Raw genomic sequence first — 13,864 nt, forward strand, 5'->3', positions numbered from 1 at the left:
GAATGCAAAGGAAAATAGCTTTAGATACTTAAGTGACAATAGAATTTATTCTCATAATTGTTTTAATAGCTTTTGTATAATCCTCATCACTATTATGAGATATTAATTGTATTTATCAAATCTGTAATCATTATGCCAAAAAATCTGAATTACTGTAATATTTTGCATATTGTTAAAACTGTAACTTTAATTGTAAAAAAAAAAGAAAAAATGTTGGAAGCACATGCATTAAACCCTAATTAACTCTGAGAATTTTTTAAAAAAATATTTTGTTATTTATTTTCATTTTGCATGTATGAGTGTTTTGCCTGCATGTATGTAAGTGCACCTGTGTTGTGCAATGCCCACAGGGGTCAAAAGAGAGTGTCCGATCCCCTGGATGTAGGTGCTGGGAACTGAAACCAGATCCTCTATAAGGGCAGCCAATGCTCTTAACTGCTGAGCCATCTCTCCAGCCCCAACTTTGGAAAAACCTGAGTTGTGTAATTTTAATTTGATTTTAGTGTGTTTCTATTTGATAATTTGTTGATCATGTGATTTACTATTCCTTGAAAAAAATGCATGTCTTTTAGAAAACAGTGTCTGTTGTGGAAAATTTTTAAAGTTTAAAAATAAATAAATTACCTAGAAGCCATTGCCCTAACAAGTCATTTAAACTATCATGCACTTGGCTTGCCCTGAAGAGCGCATCTCCTGGCTAAGGTCAATGAATTTTACAATCCACCAATGGTTTAGCGTTTGAAAAGCATTCTGTGTGCTACTGAAACTTATCTCCCTTTAGCTTTTATCTCCTACAAGAACTTTCTTATGAATTAGTTGATAAAATCCTTTCTAACTTAGGTGTGTTGGAAGTCATTCCCATCAGAATAAATTAATAAAACATTGCTTGGAGGGTGAAGTATTAGGGGAACCAATCAAAGAGGAAAGGTTTGAGAAGAATTTGAAAGATGAATGAGAGTGTTTCTAGAGGGCTGCGGTCAGGATTAAAACAGCAGACCTCAATCTTATCTAAAGGAATAATTGACAACTGATTGCTGCTAGATGAGGAAGAACTGATCTTCCTAAAACAAAGAACTCTAGATAGGCTGACTAAATTCATCGGATGGACAAGCATTGGGGAATGGCTGGGGGCGCTGACAACACAATAGACAGTAACAGGGATTACAGAGTATATGGGCCCCAGTCAGGGGGAGGGGGAGGCTATGGGAAGGTGCCATTTGGGATGTGGGTATATAGATTAATAAGATTGTTTGGGATGATCTGTATGAAATACACACCAAAACATCAACAAATTTTAAAAAATGAGTTATATTTGAGGAAGAAGCATAAAAATTTGCTTCATATTAATTAGTAGAGGTTGTAAATGTTACCATTGAAATCTACCTGATGACCTTATATCCATGCTCAGGTGCCAAGGATCTCAGAAAGTAACCAACTGTGACTAGTAATAATCAGGTACATAGAGATTAGAGACGCACGTGCAAATATCTAAGTGTTAGTAGCATTAAAAATGAGTTTTTCTGTATGAAACAGTATAGTTTAAAATGAAATGTAGATCTTTTATAAAGGCTAAAACCTCACTCAATGTTATGTCTTATAGGGTCTATTCTGAGTTCAATATTGTATAACTGTATTAATTCAACTGTAAACCTAAAAATTTACAGCCAATTTTGAAAGAGATGCATCTTTGCTCTGGAAATTGTTATTGAATATATAATGCTGTAATGAAATGCTTCTTTTAATCATGTGGTTATTAAATAAATAATTAAAAAATATTTCCATATACTCGACAATTTTACTAAGAGCCAAGTAAGGCTAAGATTAGTCATAGAAATTAATTTTTAAATTAACAAGACGGGCTAGATTGGTTTCTCACTACTGCTGTGGTAGTAAGATATTCATCCATGCACTCTTGAAATTCATGGTACACCAGGGACACAGGCATCATCAGGTGTTTAGAACTAAAAGGTGCTGTGGAAAAACCTGTGGGAGAGCCTTGTCCTATCTATAAGATTCAGTTCTTTGTGATCACATAACCAAATTGGGTCTTTGAACACAGAAAAATAAGTGTGCAGAATGATTCAGTTTAATATCAATATTTACATTAAAATCAAGAGCCCCTCCCTTTCAAAATGGTGATTTTTCCAAGGAAAATGATAATATTGCCTGCTTCGTGCTGAAAGTCCCAAAATCTACTAACTTACCTTGCACTGGTTTCTTCTCTCGTCTTCATAGAAAATGCACGTCTTCAAGAAGACTCTGCAGGCATTGATCTACCCCATTTCTTCCACCACCCCACACAACTTTGAGGTCTGGACAGCAACGACACCCACCTACTGCTACGAGTGTGAAGGGCTGCTGTGGGGCATTGCTCGGCAGGGCATGAAGTGTCTGGAGTGTGGGGTGAAGTGTCATGAGAAGTGTCAGGACCTCCTCAATGCCGACTGTCTGCAGAGTGAGTAACCCTTAGACTGTACTTGCCGTGCCTTAGGTTTGCTTCAGCACTGTTTATCAACATGACCGTGTGTTCCCTCCTACACCAGAAACGTGGATTGCCAACCTGGTTGCAGAGTATAGGGTCTATCCCCTGTCCTAGCTTGCTTTTTTCTTATTAGGATAAAAGGTTCTGACCAAAGGCAACTTGGGGAAGAAAAGAGCTCCACGACACTGCATGACAGGAGTGCACTTACATATATGCAGGAAATACATGCATACACATAAAATTAAAATAATATATATATCTCAACATTCTTCCAGCACAGTCAAATAAGACTGAAGCTATGCTAAGGATAAACAATACCATTATTATTTTAGCACAAAGATAGTATCTCACCCACTTACACTTTATTATTGGTATTATTTTGTCTTTTTTGAGACAAGGTCTCCCTGTAGCCCCACCTGGCCTGGACCTAGCTATCTAGACCAGGTTGAGCCCCATCTCAGTGATTCACCTGCCTCTGCCTCTCGAGTGCTGCCATTAAAGTTTGTTCCATCACGCTTGGCATACCCTTTATTTTTAAATCTTGAGGCACAGTCTCATTTATGTAGCCCAGGCTGGACTAGAGCTCACTCTGTAACTGAGTATGAGCTTGACCTCCTGACCCTCCTGACCCTTCTACCTGCCAAGAGCTGGGATTGCAGACGTTCGCCACCATAGACAACTCCTTTGAAAAGAAAAAAAAATGTATATTTAGGAACGACTGCTTAAAAGAGGGACAGGTTCAATATTTTTCATCTAGCTTAATTGTAAAATATTAGTACCCAATTATAATTTAATCCATGTGGTCCAAATATAAATTTTAAACAAGTATTTTAATAAATAAGCATATTAGAACAGTAACGTTTGAGAAAACAGATACAAAAAGTATTGTCACCTAAAAACAACTGTCTTGAATCCCTTAAAGAAAAAAAAAAATGATGTGAATATTGCCTAAAAAGTGATCTCCTTCTTTTTGTACTCTTTCAGAGGACAGAGATTCCATCCAGTCATTAAACTGTAGAGACATTTCCATAGTCAATTTCCATTTTAGGTGTATGACTGTTTTACCTTCATGTATATAAGTGCACCATGTGCCTTCAGTACCCACAGAGGCCAGAAAAGGGTGTTTACTCCCTTGGAACTGGAGTTTCAGATGGTTGTTAGCCACCATGTTGGTGCTGGGAACCAAACTGCCAGTGCTCTTAGCTGCTGAGCCATCTCTCCAGCCCCCATTTATATTTATTAAACCAGCATTTCATATTTGATATTAGGTAGACTATACAATTAAAACTTTGATTAAGGCTAGCCATTAAAATGAACTACATGGAAGTTGGAAGAATCAAAAATACCACTCCAGGTGTAGTGGTGCACTCCTTTAATGCCAGTACTTAGGAGTCAGAAGCAGGCAGAGCTCTGTGAGACTAAGGCCAGCCTGGTCTACATAGTAAGTTCCAGGCAGACTGGGACTAAGGAGACCCTGTCAAAACAAAAAACAAAAAAAACAAAAAGCAAAAACAAGCAATAAAACAAAAAAGTACCACAGAGCAAACAGATGGACATGAACACACAGAAACTGGGGCATTTTCTCTAATAATTCCACCTTATTTTTCTCCTAAAATCAACACTTTCACAATGATCAGAACAGGGTTCTGCAAATATGTTTATAACTTTACAACTTTTCATGAGAACTAGCAATAAAATTTGAAATTCTCCCTACAAAATCAATGATATGTCCTTCATTGTGTTAATTAAGAAGCTTGTGTTAGTTGGTATTTATATTCCCCCCCACCAGCCCCAACCCCCAGATGATAAGATTAAAGATGTGAGCCATCCTACCTGGGTCAAAATTGTTTGTTTGGTCATCTTTATGATGTAGATAAGAAGAAAATGCAGAAACCACAAAACCCTGAAAATAACCACAGTGCCTAAACTAGCGAGCTCCCAAAGTCCCACAAAAGAAATGTTTGCCTTGTACTAATTCTGAACTGAGAAATTCAGGCATCTGCATGAGATCAGGAGTCTTTCACCCAACTTCAGTGGCCAGATCTTGTGAGGAGTCTCCTTTAGATCTACCTTCTCCACTGGTGTTAAGTCAGGCTTTTTGTGTCCTAACATAAGCCCTTTCAAATTCACACTCCTAAGAGATAGATAGCACACTCTTCTTTGCAAATTGGATATTGATTCATCTTCTTCTGTGGAGCCATTACCACATTTTGCAACTATGATCATTTGAGACACTCAAGTGAATACGCCAAGCGGCCCCCATGGCTGGATGATTCATTCTGAGCTTTCTGAATTAGGAAGAAAGCAAACAATATTTTTTTATACTCAACCATTTTCTTCAAAACACAATTTAAATAAATAGGTGTAAACATTTGTTTTAGAAACTGGCTATTCTTTTTTCAACAATAATTATACACAATGTGTTTAATAAATTCTAAGGAAGCTTAGAAAATTTTGGCTCAGTGTGGTAGCATACACACATGATTGTATCACTCCAGAGAATAAAACTGGAGAATATCAAGTTTGACACCATCCTGGGATACATAGCAAGACCCTAGAGTCTCAAAATAACAACCCCAAACAAAGAAGTAGGATTCTGTTTAAATGTTACAGGATGGAGGCTGAGTTCTTTATTTCTCTATAACAACACATTTATTACGTGGAGCCACTTAATAAATGTGGGATAAACAAAAGATAAAGGCATATAAAACTGCAGTCAAAAGTAGCCTGTGATGATTTAATGTTCGTCTTTCTGTACAAGCGTACGTGATGGGAGAAACTCTGAGATCAGTAGAGTCAAGGACTTAGTGCACTGATTGAATGAGTTCAGAAGGTCAGGTGTGCTGTCAAGAACCAAGTCACTCACAGGCAAGGTAAGAGCTGGCACCCAGGTCACGGAACTAAGGCACCAATGTTCCTTCCTAGCTTGTAGATAAACATGTAAAGTTGGTCCTAACAAAAACAAAGATACAGCTGATGAATTCTGCTCCCAGTGAGCCCCTGTTTTCTCATTTGGTGCTCTGTCTTTTTAGATGTTTGTACTATGCCCACTTGGGCTACTGATGATTCCCCTCTTGACCCCTCAAGACCTGCCATGTATACCCAGTTTGATATTTGGCCCTGGCTACCATCAGCTTTTGTTTCCAACTAGAGATTGCCCTGAATTCCAACAGCACTAAGAGAAAATAAACTAATGAATAAATCAGGTTGGGTAGAAGAAGAATCAACAGTTAGGGAACAATGAACAGTGTTTAACACATAAACTAGACTGGTAGCTTAGCATTTCATAGGCCTGGAGTTGGCCAAGCATGAGGGAGCAGGGGGATATGTCCCTGCCCAGGTACCACACCCAGTGCATGTCAGTGTTCAATATTCAGTCCTTTCAGTCTTGAACTGCTTCAGTTATTTTTGTTTATTGAAACAGGGTTTTCCCATAGCCCCAGCTGGCCTGGAACTCACTATGTGGTCCAGGCTGACCTCTATCTCACAGAAATCTACCTGCCTCTTCCTCCCCAGTTCTGGGATTAAAGGCATAAGCCACTACACCCAGCTTTTGAACTGCTTTTTTTTTTTTTTTTTTTTTTTTTTTTTTTTTTAAAGCTTTTTGAGACAGAGTCTCCCTGTAGCCCCAGCTGGCCTGGAACTCACTATGTAGACTAGGCTGGCCTCAAACTCACAAAAATCTGCCTGACTCTGCCTCCCAAGTGCTGGGATTAAAGGCATGCTCCCCCAAGCCTAGCTGAACTGCTTTTTAAAGGGTTGACTTCCAACATTGTTGCTAATTTTTTAATTAATTAATGTTTTGACAATTTCATGGGTATGTACATATTTGGATCTTTTTCACCTCCTATTACCCTTCTTTGCGCCCCCCCATCGCTGAAATCCTCTATCCTCCTTTTGTGACCCATTGAGTTCAGTTAGGTTTGCTTGCATGAGCATGGTTGGGGTTATTTACTGGAGCATGGGTAACTTTCCAGTGGCCTCAACACTGAAGAAAATGACCATATCTCCCCCAGCAACCATTAACTACCAGTGGCTCCTCACAGAGTGGATCCTTGGGAGCCTCTCTGTCTATGTGGAATGTTCAGGACCATCTTAAGCAAGCTTACCAGGTAACACAGCTGCTGTAAGTCCATAGGTTCACAGCCAAGTTGTGTCCAGAGGCAACTTCACAGGACTCCTCCTTATCCCCCAGCTCTCCTATTCTTTCTACCCCCTCATTCTCAATGTTCTCTGAGTCTTGGAGAGGATGATATAGACTTCCCATTTTGAAGCCACCTGACCTCATTTTCTCATATATATTAAGAGTTAATGATATCTGTCCTATCCCCCTAGCTAACATCCAGCAGGAGTACATTTGTGGTCTAAAAACTTTTTTTCTCAGCAATGTGAGGGAGGACATCCCAGGATGAACCACAAGGCATCTTGACAACAAGACGTGAGAACACAGAGGTTTACTGTGGATAGAGTGTTGTCCAGACATGAGGCCAAAGTCTATGGCTTTGTATATTTAAAATTCTTACCTACCAATCATGTAAAACATCTTATCTAGCAAGCAGGGCACACTGGAATCAGCCTGAAGTATCAGCTCCTCGAGAGGCTGAGGCAGAAAGATCACTTGAGAGCAGGAGTTTGGGATGAGCCTGAGAATGAGCAGCAATCAGTGAAGTGACTCAAGCCCAGGTAGACAAAATCCACCTGTTCTCCCTCAATGTGGATTCTAGCCTGTAATTTATACATGTGTATATGCAAACAGGTGTAAGAGTGGAAAAGTCTGAAAATCTAGAAAGGAAAACAAGAGAGGGTGGTATTAGTTAGGTGATGAGAAAGGATGTGGGCTAGGCAAAGGGACACATGGGAGATAGAGAGGGAGAGTCTGTGGGAGGGAGGCTGAAATAGGGCACTGGGTGGGGGAAGCCACACAACTTGGTTTAGATTGTGAGGGGCTGGATAGATGGCTCAGGGATTAAGGATACATTCTGCTCTGGCAGAGGACTCAAGTTCAGTTCCCAGAACTCACATTAGTCTGCTCACAACCACCTATATCTCCTCCTCCAGGGAATCTGATGCACTCTGCTGGCCTCTACAGGCACTGTACTCATGTACTTACACCCACATACACACACACATACAGACACACACACACACACACACACACACACACACACACACACACACACTTAAAAATAATAAAAATAAATCTTAAAAGAAAATGTCATTTCTAAAACATTATAGGTTGATTTCTAATTATTTATTTTGTTTTATGAGTTTGAGTGTTTTGCCTGTGTATTACAAGTGCACCCATGTGTGCGGTACCCTTGGAGGCAAGAAGAGGGTGACAGATACCCTGGAACTGGTGTTACAGTTTGTTAGCTGCCATGTAGGTGCTGGGAACCAAACTCTGGGCCCTCTGTAAGAACAGTCAATGCTCTTAAGCGCTGAGACATCTCTCCAGCCCCATTTTAAAAAATAAAAGTAAAAACAAAACTTGACAGCATAAACAGAAACCTTATCTTGAAGGACAGCCACTCATGTAGAACCATCTGTATGCTTCCTAAAGAAGCAGTGTCCACTCCTGTGGGAGCAGGGGTACTTGTGTCTGGTGCCTTCGTAGTGACTCTACTTTTGTCCTGCTTAGACTAAATAAGGAAGAGGTTTGTCCCTCTTGTTTCAGCATGTCACAGGGAACCCATGTCTGAGACCATGCCCTGAGACACATTTCTATCACAGAGGGACATGCTGAGTGGTAAGAACCAAGCAGCTCCAGCAGCACTGTGAGCTGGTTATGTTAACTGACTTGTCACTTGTTCAAGGCTGTTTAAGAAACAATCGCTCTTTAAAGAAACCTCGTGTTTAAATTTTTTCATGTGCTATTTTCTGTTCTTTTTTTCTGAACAAGATGTGAAGAAATCTATGGAACTAAATGTGATTTTTAAAAGTCTTTCCCCTTTCAGTCTCTCCCTTCAGTTTTCCTTGCTTAGTAAAAATATTTTGAAAATTGAGCATAGTTTTTTTTTTTACTGTTATTGATTTGTTCCCTTAAACTATTAAGAGAATTTTACATTCTAGGCTGATTGGGAAATCTCAGAAATAGCCTGTGAGATATGGTAACTTAGCCTGATTTTGTATTTTTAAAATTGGCACATTTTGGCCAACTCGTTCCAGAAATCTGCATTTGCTGATATAGGGATGGTTAAATACGGTGGGAATAGTTTGGGCAGAGGGGCAGGAGAAGGTGAGCTTGTGTTTGTTTGGGGAGTCAGATTTCCTGACCTGACAGTGAAGTCACATTTATAGAAGGTGGTGGTTCCTTGGGGCGGGGGGTGCTACCTCCCCACAGTACCCCATTTTGATCATAGAGCCACCTACAGGGGTGGAAGGGATGTGGTTGATGACTGCTCCCCCGTTACTCTTCTGAAAAAAAGTCAGGCCTTTGTTTGCAAGAACTGCAGAGCAGCAGCTCTGAGTTCATGAGAAGGACGCAGCTGACTTGGGGACTGGGGGAGTCACAGGCCTGTTCCTTGAGAAGACAGAAAGCATGTGAAAAGAGGGGGGCTGAGGTTATCTCAGATGCAAAACAACTAATACACAGGGTGGGAAGATGCCAACTATGTGCCCACCTACAGGATTTCATGGAAAGAAAGCAGGCATCCAAAGCAGACCACCTACATGATGTCACTGGGAAAGATGTTCCTATGCTGGAAACTCTCAGACAAGAAAAGCAGGATTCAGATGCCCCGGCCTAACACACTGAGCCTTTCCCAGACTTTAACCCACAAACATCTGTGTCCTTAACCTCAAGTACAGAAGAGTTTCTGGATATCTAAAGAACAAAACTAAACTAATTGTTCCAGTTTCTTAGGACTTTTAAAGTCTGTTGTCTTCAAGTGCTGCATTGTCCCCAACTGACTAATAGCTATAGAGCAGGTAGCACATGGTAGGTACTAGGCATGACACCGGCCACATGTGCTTCTAAGGAGCTGCCTCACCCTGGTTGTGGAGCTCAAAGTCCCAAAATTCCTTGTTAAGATCAGACACGACTTTGCTGTTCACCTTTTGAAATTCTAAAACCCACCCTTACTCTGTTTTATCTCAATCTTCACCTCCTTAAAGAATAAACTACCATTATTCCCCCTTTTTGATGGCTGTGGAAGCTAAAGCCTAGTGAGAAGAAACAGCAATGAGGCTGAGATGTAGCTCAGTGGGTAGTGTGCTTGCCTAATACTAATGGAAGCCCAGGTTCAACCTCCAGCACCTCATAAAACAGCCCAGTGGTAAATGCCTGCAATCTCAGCACTCTGGAGGTAGAGGCAGGAGGATCAGAAGTTCAAGGTCATCCTTAGTGTATCAGTTACTTTTCTGTTGCTGTGACAAAACACCATAACCAAGGGAACTTATAGAAGGGGAGTATGTTTGACTTATGAATTCAGAAGGATTAGCGTTCCTAATGGTGAGGGAGGCATCACAGCAGAGGTTACCAGAGCAGAAAGCCAAGTGATAGTGTTTTCAAACAGGCACAGGAAGCAGAGAAAGAGGCTTGAAATCTGGGACAGCTTAAGAACTTTCAATGCCTGCCCCTAGTGACATGCTTCCTTCAGTATGGCCACACCTTCTAAAATCTACCAAAACAGCACCACCAACTGGGAACAAAATGTCTAAGCATTTGGAGCCTATAGGGGACAGTCTCATTCAAACCACCACATTCCACTCCCTGACCCCCGTAGGCTCATGGCAGCATAAAATGGATAATGCATTTAGTTCACCTTCAAAAGTCTCCATAGTCTTTACCAGACTCAATAATATTCAAAAGTTGAGAGTACAAAGTCTCTTCTGAGACTCAAGGCAATCTTTTAACTGTAAGCCCTTGTAAAATCAAAAGACAAACTACGTACTTCCAACATACAATGAAACCAAATACACATTTCCATTCCAAAAGAGCAGAATGGGGACACGCTGAGGAAATGATGGACCAAAACAAGACCAAAACCCAGCAGGGCAATCACAAAATCCAGTAGCTCTGTATCTAACTTCTGGAACTTTACTTCCAAGGGGCTTAGGTAGCTCAACCCCTCCAGCTTTGCTGTGTGCAACATACACATTTCTCAGGCTGTTCCCACTTCCTATATGCAGTTCTCCTTGGATGATGTCTCGTGACTCTGCCTTGGGGTCTCCACTGCCATCCAAGCTTCAGCTTCACAGCTTCACACAATGGCCTATCAGGGCCTTCTTTATGCAGGGATACCCCTGCTGCATGCTGCCTGGCCTCACCAGCTCTCTGAAACTATGGAGGAAGAACTGATGACCCCTTTGGCCTATTTGGTGAGGACTCTCAGCAACAGTCATCAGGATTTTGCCCTCAGGACTTTCCTATTTTCCCAAAGCCCCACCTCCTAATAGTCACATCAAGGACTGGGTTTCAGTACTGACTTTCAGGGGTCACATTGAGAACATATCAGCTGGCAAATGCCAGGTGGAGATTTGCTCCAGACTGTCCCCTTCTTTACCCAAAGGATCACTGACTACTATGTCCTTGTGCTTTATTGGAAAGTGATTTCTTAATGCATTTCTCCTGCTTATAGCTTGATGTAGGCCCCTTGTTTCATGCTGTGAAAGGTATGTGTTATGTAGGTCAGTCGAGTTCAGCTTTCTAGTGATGGGACACAGCTTTTGTTTTCTGAGAATTCCAAATCTGAAGCCAAGGGCCAGCTGTGTTTTCTCTTCCTAACGTGTATTCCTCAGCATGTCAATTATTCCTTATTGAGAAGACTGTTCCCTCTAGGATCAGAGCCAGAGACAGAGTCTGTGAGGACAGGGTGCATTAAATTCAACACAGAGCCATGCTTAATTATGATGATCTTTTACTTTAAGTTCCTGCAAGAACTACCATTATTAAGCTTGTGCTATTGTCTAAGTGTTGTGCTAGATATTAGAATGTATATTTAATAGACCTTGGACCTACTGGCTTGCACGAGGAAGAAAGGACAGACATATACACAGATTGGCAAGTCTCTGGTGAGCATTAAATACACAGGAGATTTTATACCTGTTGGCAGCAATTACACTAGGAGAAGGCACTAATGATACCAATCAGGCTTGTCTGTTGCTCCTGTTTTCTGTAGCAGAGCAGAGAACATGTGATTATTGAATTTGAAATGCCTTTGACATACTAAGAATAAGGGGTAATGTGGGGAGGTAGGATCCATGAAGATTGAAGTGTTTAAAGCAGATACTGATAGAAATAGGGAGGGAAGGGACTGGGGACAAAGAACACTGGAGTTCGGTATATGTATAATTATAAACACAAGTATACAAGTACGTATACATAGAAACAAGAGACGGGGGGCAGGCACACACTGGTTCATTTGGCAAAAATGCTACATTTGTGAAATAAAAATTTATTTCACATGAAAACTTAGGTGCTTTAAATAATACATAAAAATGAAAAACAATGAGAATCTCTGGTTAATTGATTGTCCTGTTAAATTATATAGAAAGGGACATTCTCCCATCTCAGGTGTGCTCCCTTCTGTGTAAGGTAGAATTCTCCGTGATTGGAATATGCTTGCTTCTGTCTAAGCTGAATGCTCTGCAGTTCTGTTGTGTGTAATGAGGTTGCTCGATCTGTCCATTAAGTATTTTTAAAAGCAGCAATGAGCACTTCATTTGGACAGAGAACCATGCGTTGCAAAGTGCTTTGCTGTACAGTGTCCCCTTTGATCTTAGTTTCCAGCTGGCATGTTATTGTATTTCAAGAAGCTTCTAGTCCTTCGTTCCACATATTTTGAAGGAAGACTTATATAAATGCACATTTACAGTTAACACTGACTGCCTTAATATTACCTTAGAATAAACAGAATAAACCTAAAATAAAAGAATCCCCCAAAGACTGTAAATCCATGACAAATTGAAGCAATTAAAAAAATAGTTTGATTAGAAAACTAAGATGTGGGTTTGGTAAATAAAAGAGCAATGCAAGGGTTGCAGATCAGTGACAAAATTAATTATGAATTACTCCCTGAAATTCAGATCTAAACAATCTAAGCTCTTCAGAAATGAAATGCAGAAAAATTTCAAAGCTACAAATCTTCTCTGGAAATGACAGATAAGAGGCTTATACATAAGTTTCTGTCAACCTACCCTCCCTAAATTGGCAATTTCAGTTCGTGGATCTTACTGATCTGTACACATTTGAGTTGACATACTATTGCTACATCGAAAGAAGAGGCAGAGATTCCGAAGTTAATTGTCAAAGGCTCAGATTCTTGGGTTGAAAAGCCTCTTGACATCCTAGCTTTGAATTTGGTAGATGCTGCCTGCGAGAGCACTTATTGGTGGGGAGCAATTAGCGGGACTCCTGAATGACAAAATAAGCCAAGGTGCACTTGATTCTATAGGACTGTAGAATTCTTTCCTGCTGCGCCTGAGGTCACTAACAGCCACAATCATAGCTGCTTGAGAATGTGAATAGGGAATTAGCATTTTTATACTGCTATACAATCTTTCAATTTCCTTATCTTGACAATCACTGAGAAAATTTCTTGGATACCTTGAATCTCACAGAAAATGTTTTCAACCAAATTTATCATTTAAAAAATACTTCAGCCGGGCATGGTGGCACACACCTTTAATCCCAGCACTCAGGAGGCAGTTTAATCCCAGCACTCAGGAGGCAGAGGCAGGTGGATCTCTGTGAGTTCAAGGCCAGCCTGGTCTACATAGTGAGTTCCAGGATAGCTGGGGCTACAGGGAGACCCTGTCTCAAAAAAAATGAAAAAAAAAAAAAAAGCTGCTTCAGTATTTGAAATCTATGCCTATTGGGTAGTTGGAACTGCACAGTTCAGCCTAAGCATATTTTACTGAGTCAGCATTCTGTACTGTATAGTCAAGCTGTTATTGGTAAATTGCAAACATGCTTAATTACTTAATGATGCATAATTTATAAACACAGCTGTTATAGAACATGCTTTAACAGATGAATAGGGCATTTAGAAAGTTAAGGTTGTCTTAAGTAGAATTCATTCCTTCTAATTTTCTCATTTAAACATGTGGGAAGGGCCAGCAAGATGACTCAGATGATGAAAGTGCTTCACTAAGCCTATTGACCTGAGTTCAGTCCTTGGAACCCACATGGTAGAAGGAGAGAACAGACTCCCACAAGTTGTCCTCTGACCCTCATGCAACTACTCACCCCTCCAATATATGTAATAAAAATTTAGAAAAATAAAAAATAAACAGAATTTAAATTCTAAAGTCCAAAATAAAAGATAACAATTAGTAACTTTTCTTCCACCACTGGCACATCCATGCCCTTTGCTTTATGCAATACGCATTCTAATTAGTACAAATACACATTTTCCAATTTAGGAAACAAATATTATACTT

The 13,864-nt window shown here is 40.3% G+C and overlaps 1 protein-coding gene across 1 annotated transcript in view; it reads left to right on the forward strand.

Annotated features, from left to right (window-relative positions):
- Window positions 1-13,864, forward strand: part of Unc13c (unc-13 homolog C) — a 573,981-nt gene that overhangs the window by 244,090 nt on the left and 316,027 nt on the right. Inside the window, exon 8 of the mRNA XM_008829781.3 lies at window positions 2,236-2,455. Within this exon, the coding sequence (XP_008828003.1) occupies window positions 2,236-2,455 (220 nt within the window). The remainder of the gene's footprint in view (window positions 1-2,235; window positions 2,456-13,864) is intronic.

The sequence above is a fragment of the Nannospalax galili genome, unplaced genomic scaffold (genome assembly GCF_000622305.1).
Source record: "Nannospalax galili isolate Female #2095 unplaced genomic scaffold, S.galili_v1.0 scaffold213, whole genome shotgun sequence".
NCBI classification, from domain to species: Eukaryota; Metazoa; Chordata; class Mammalia; order Rodentia; family Spalacidae; genus Nannospalax; species Nannospalax galili.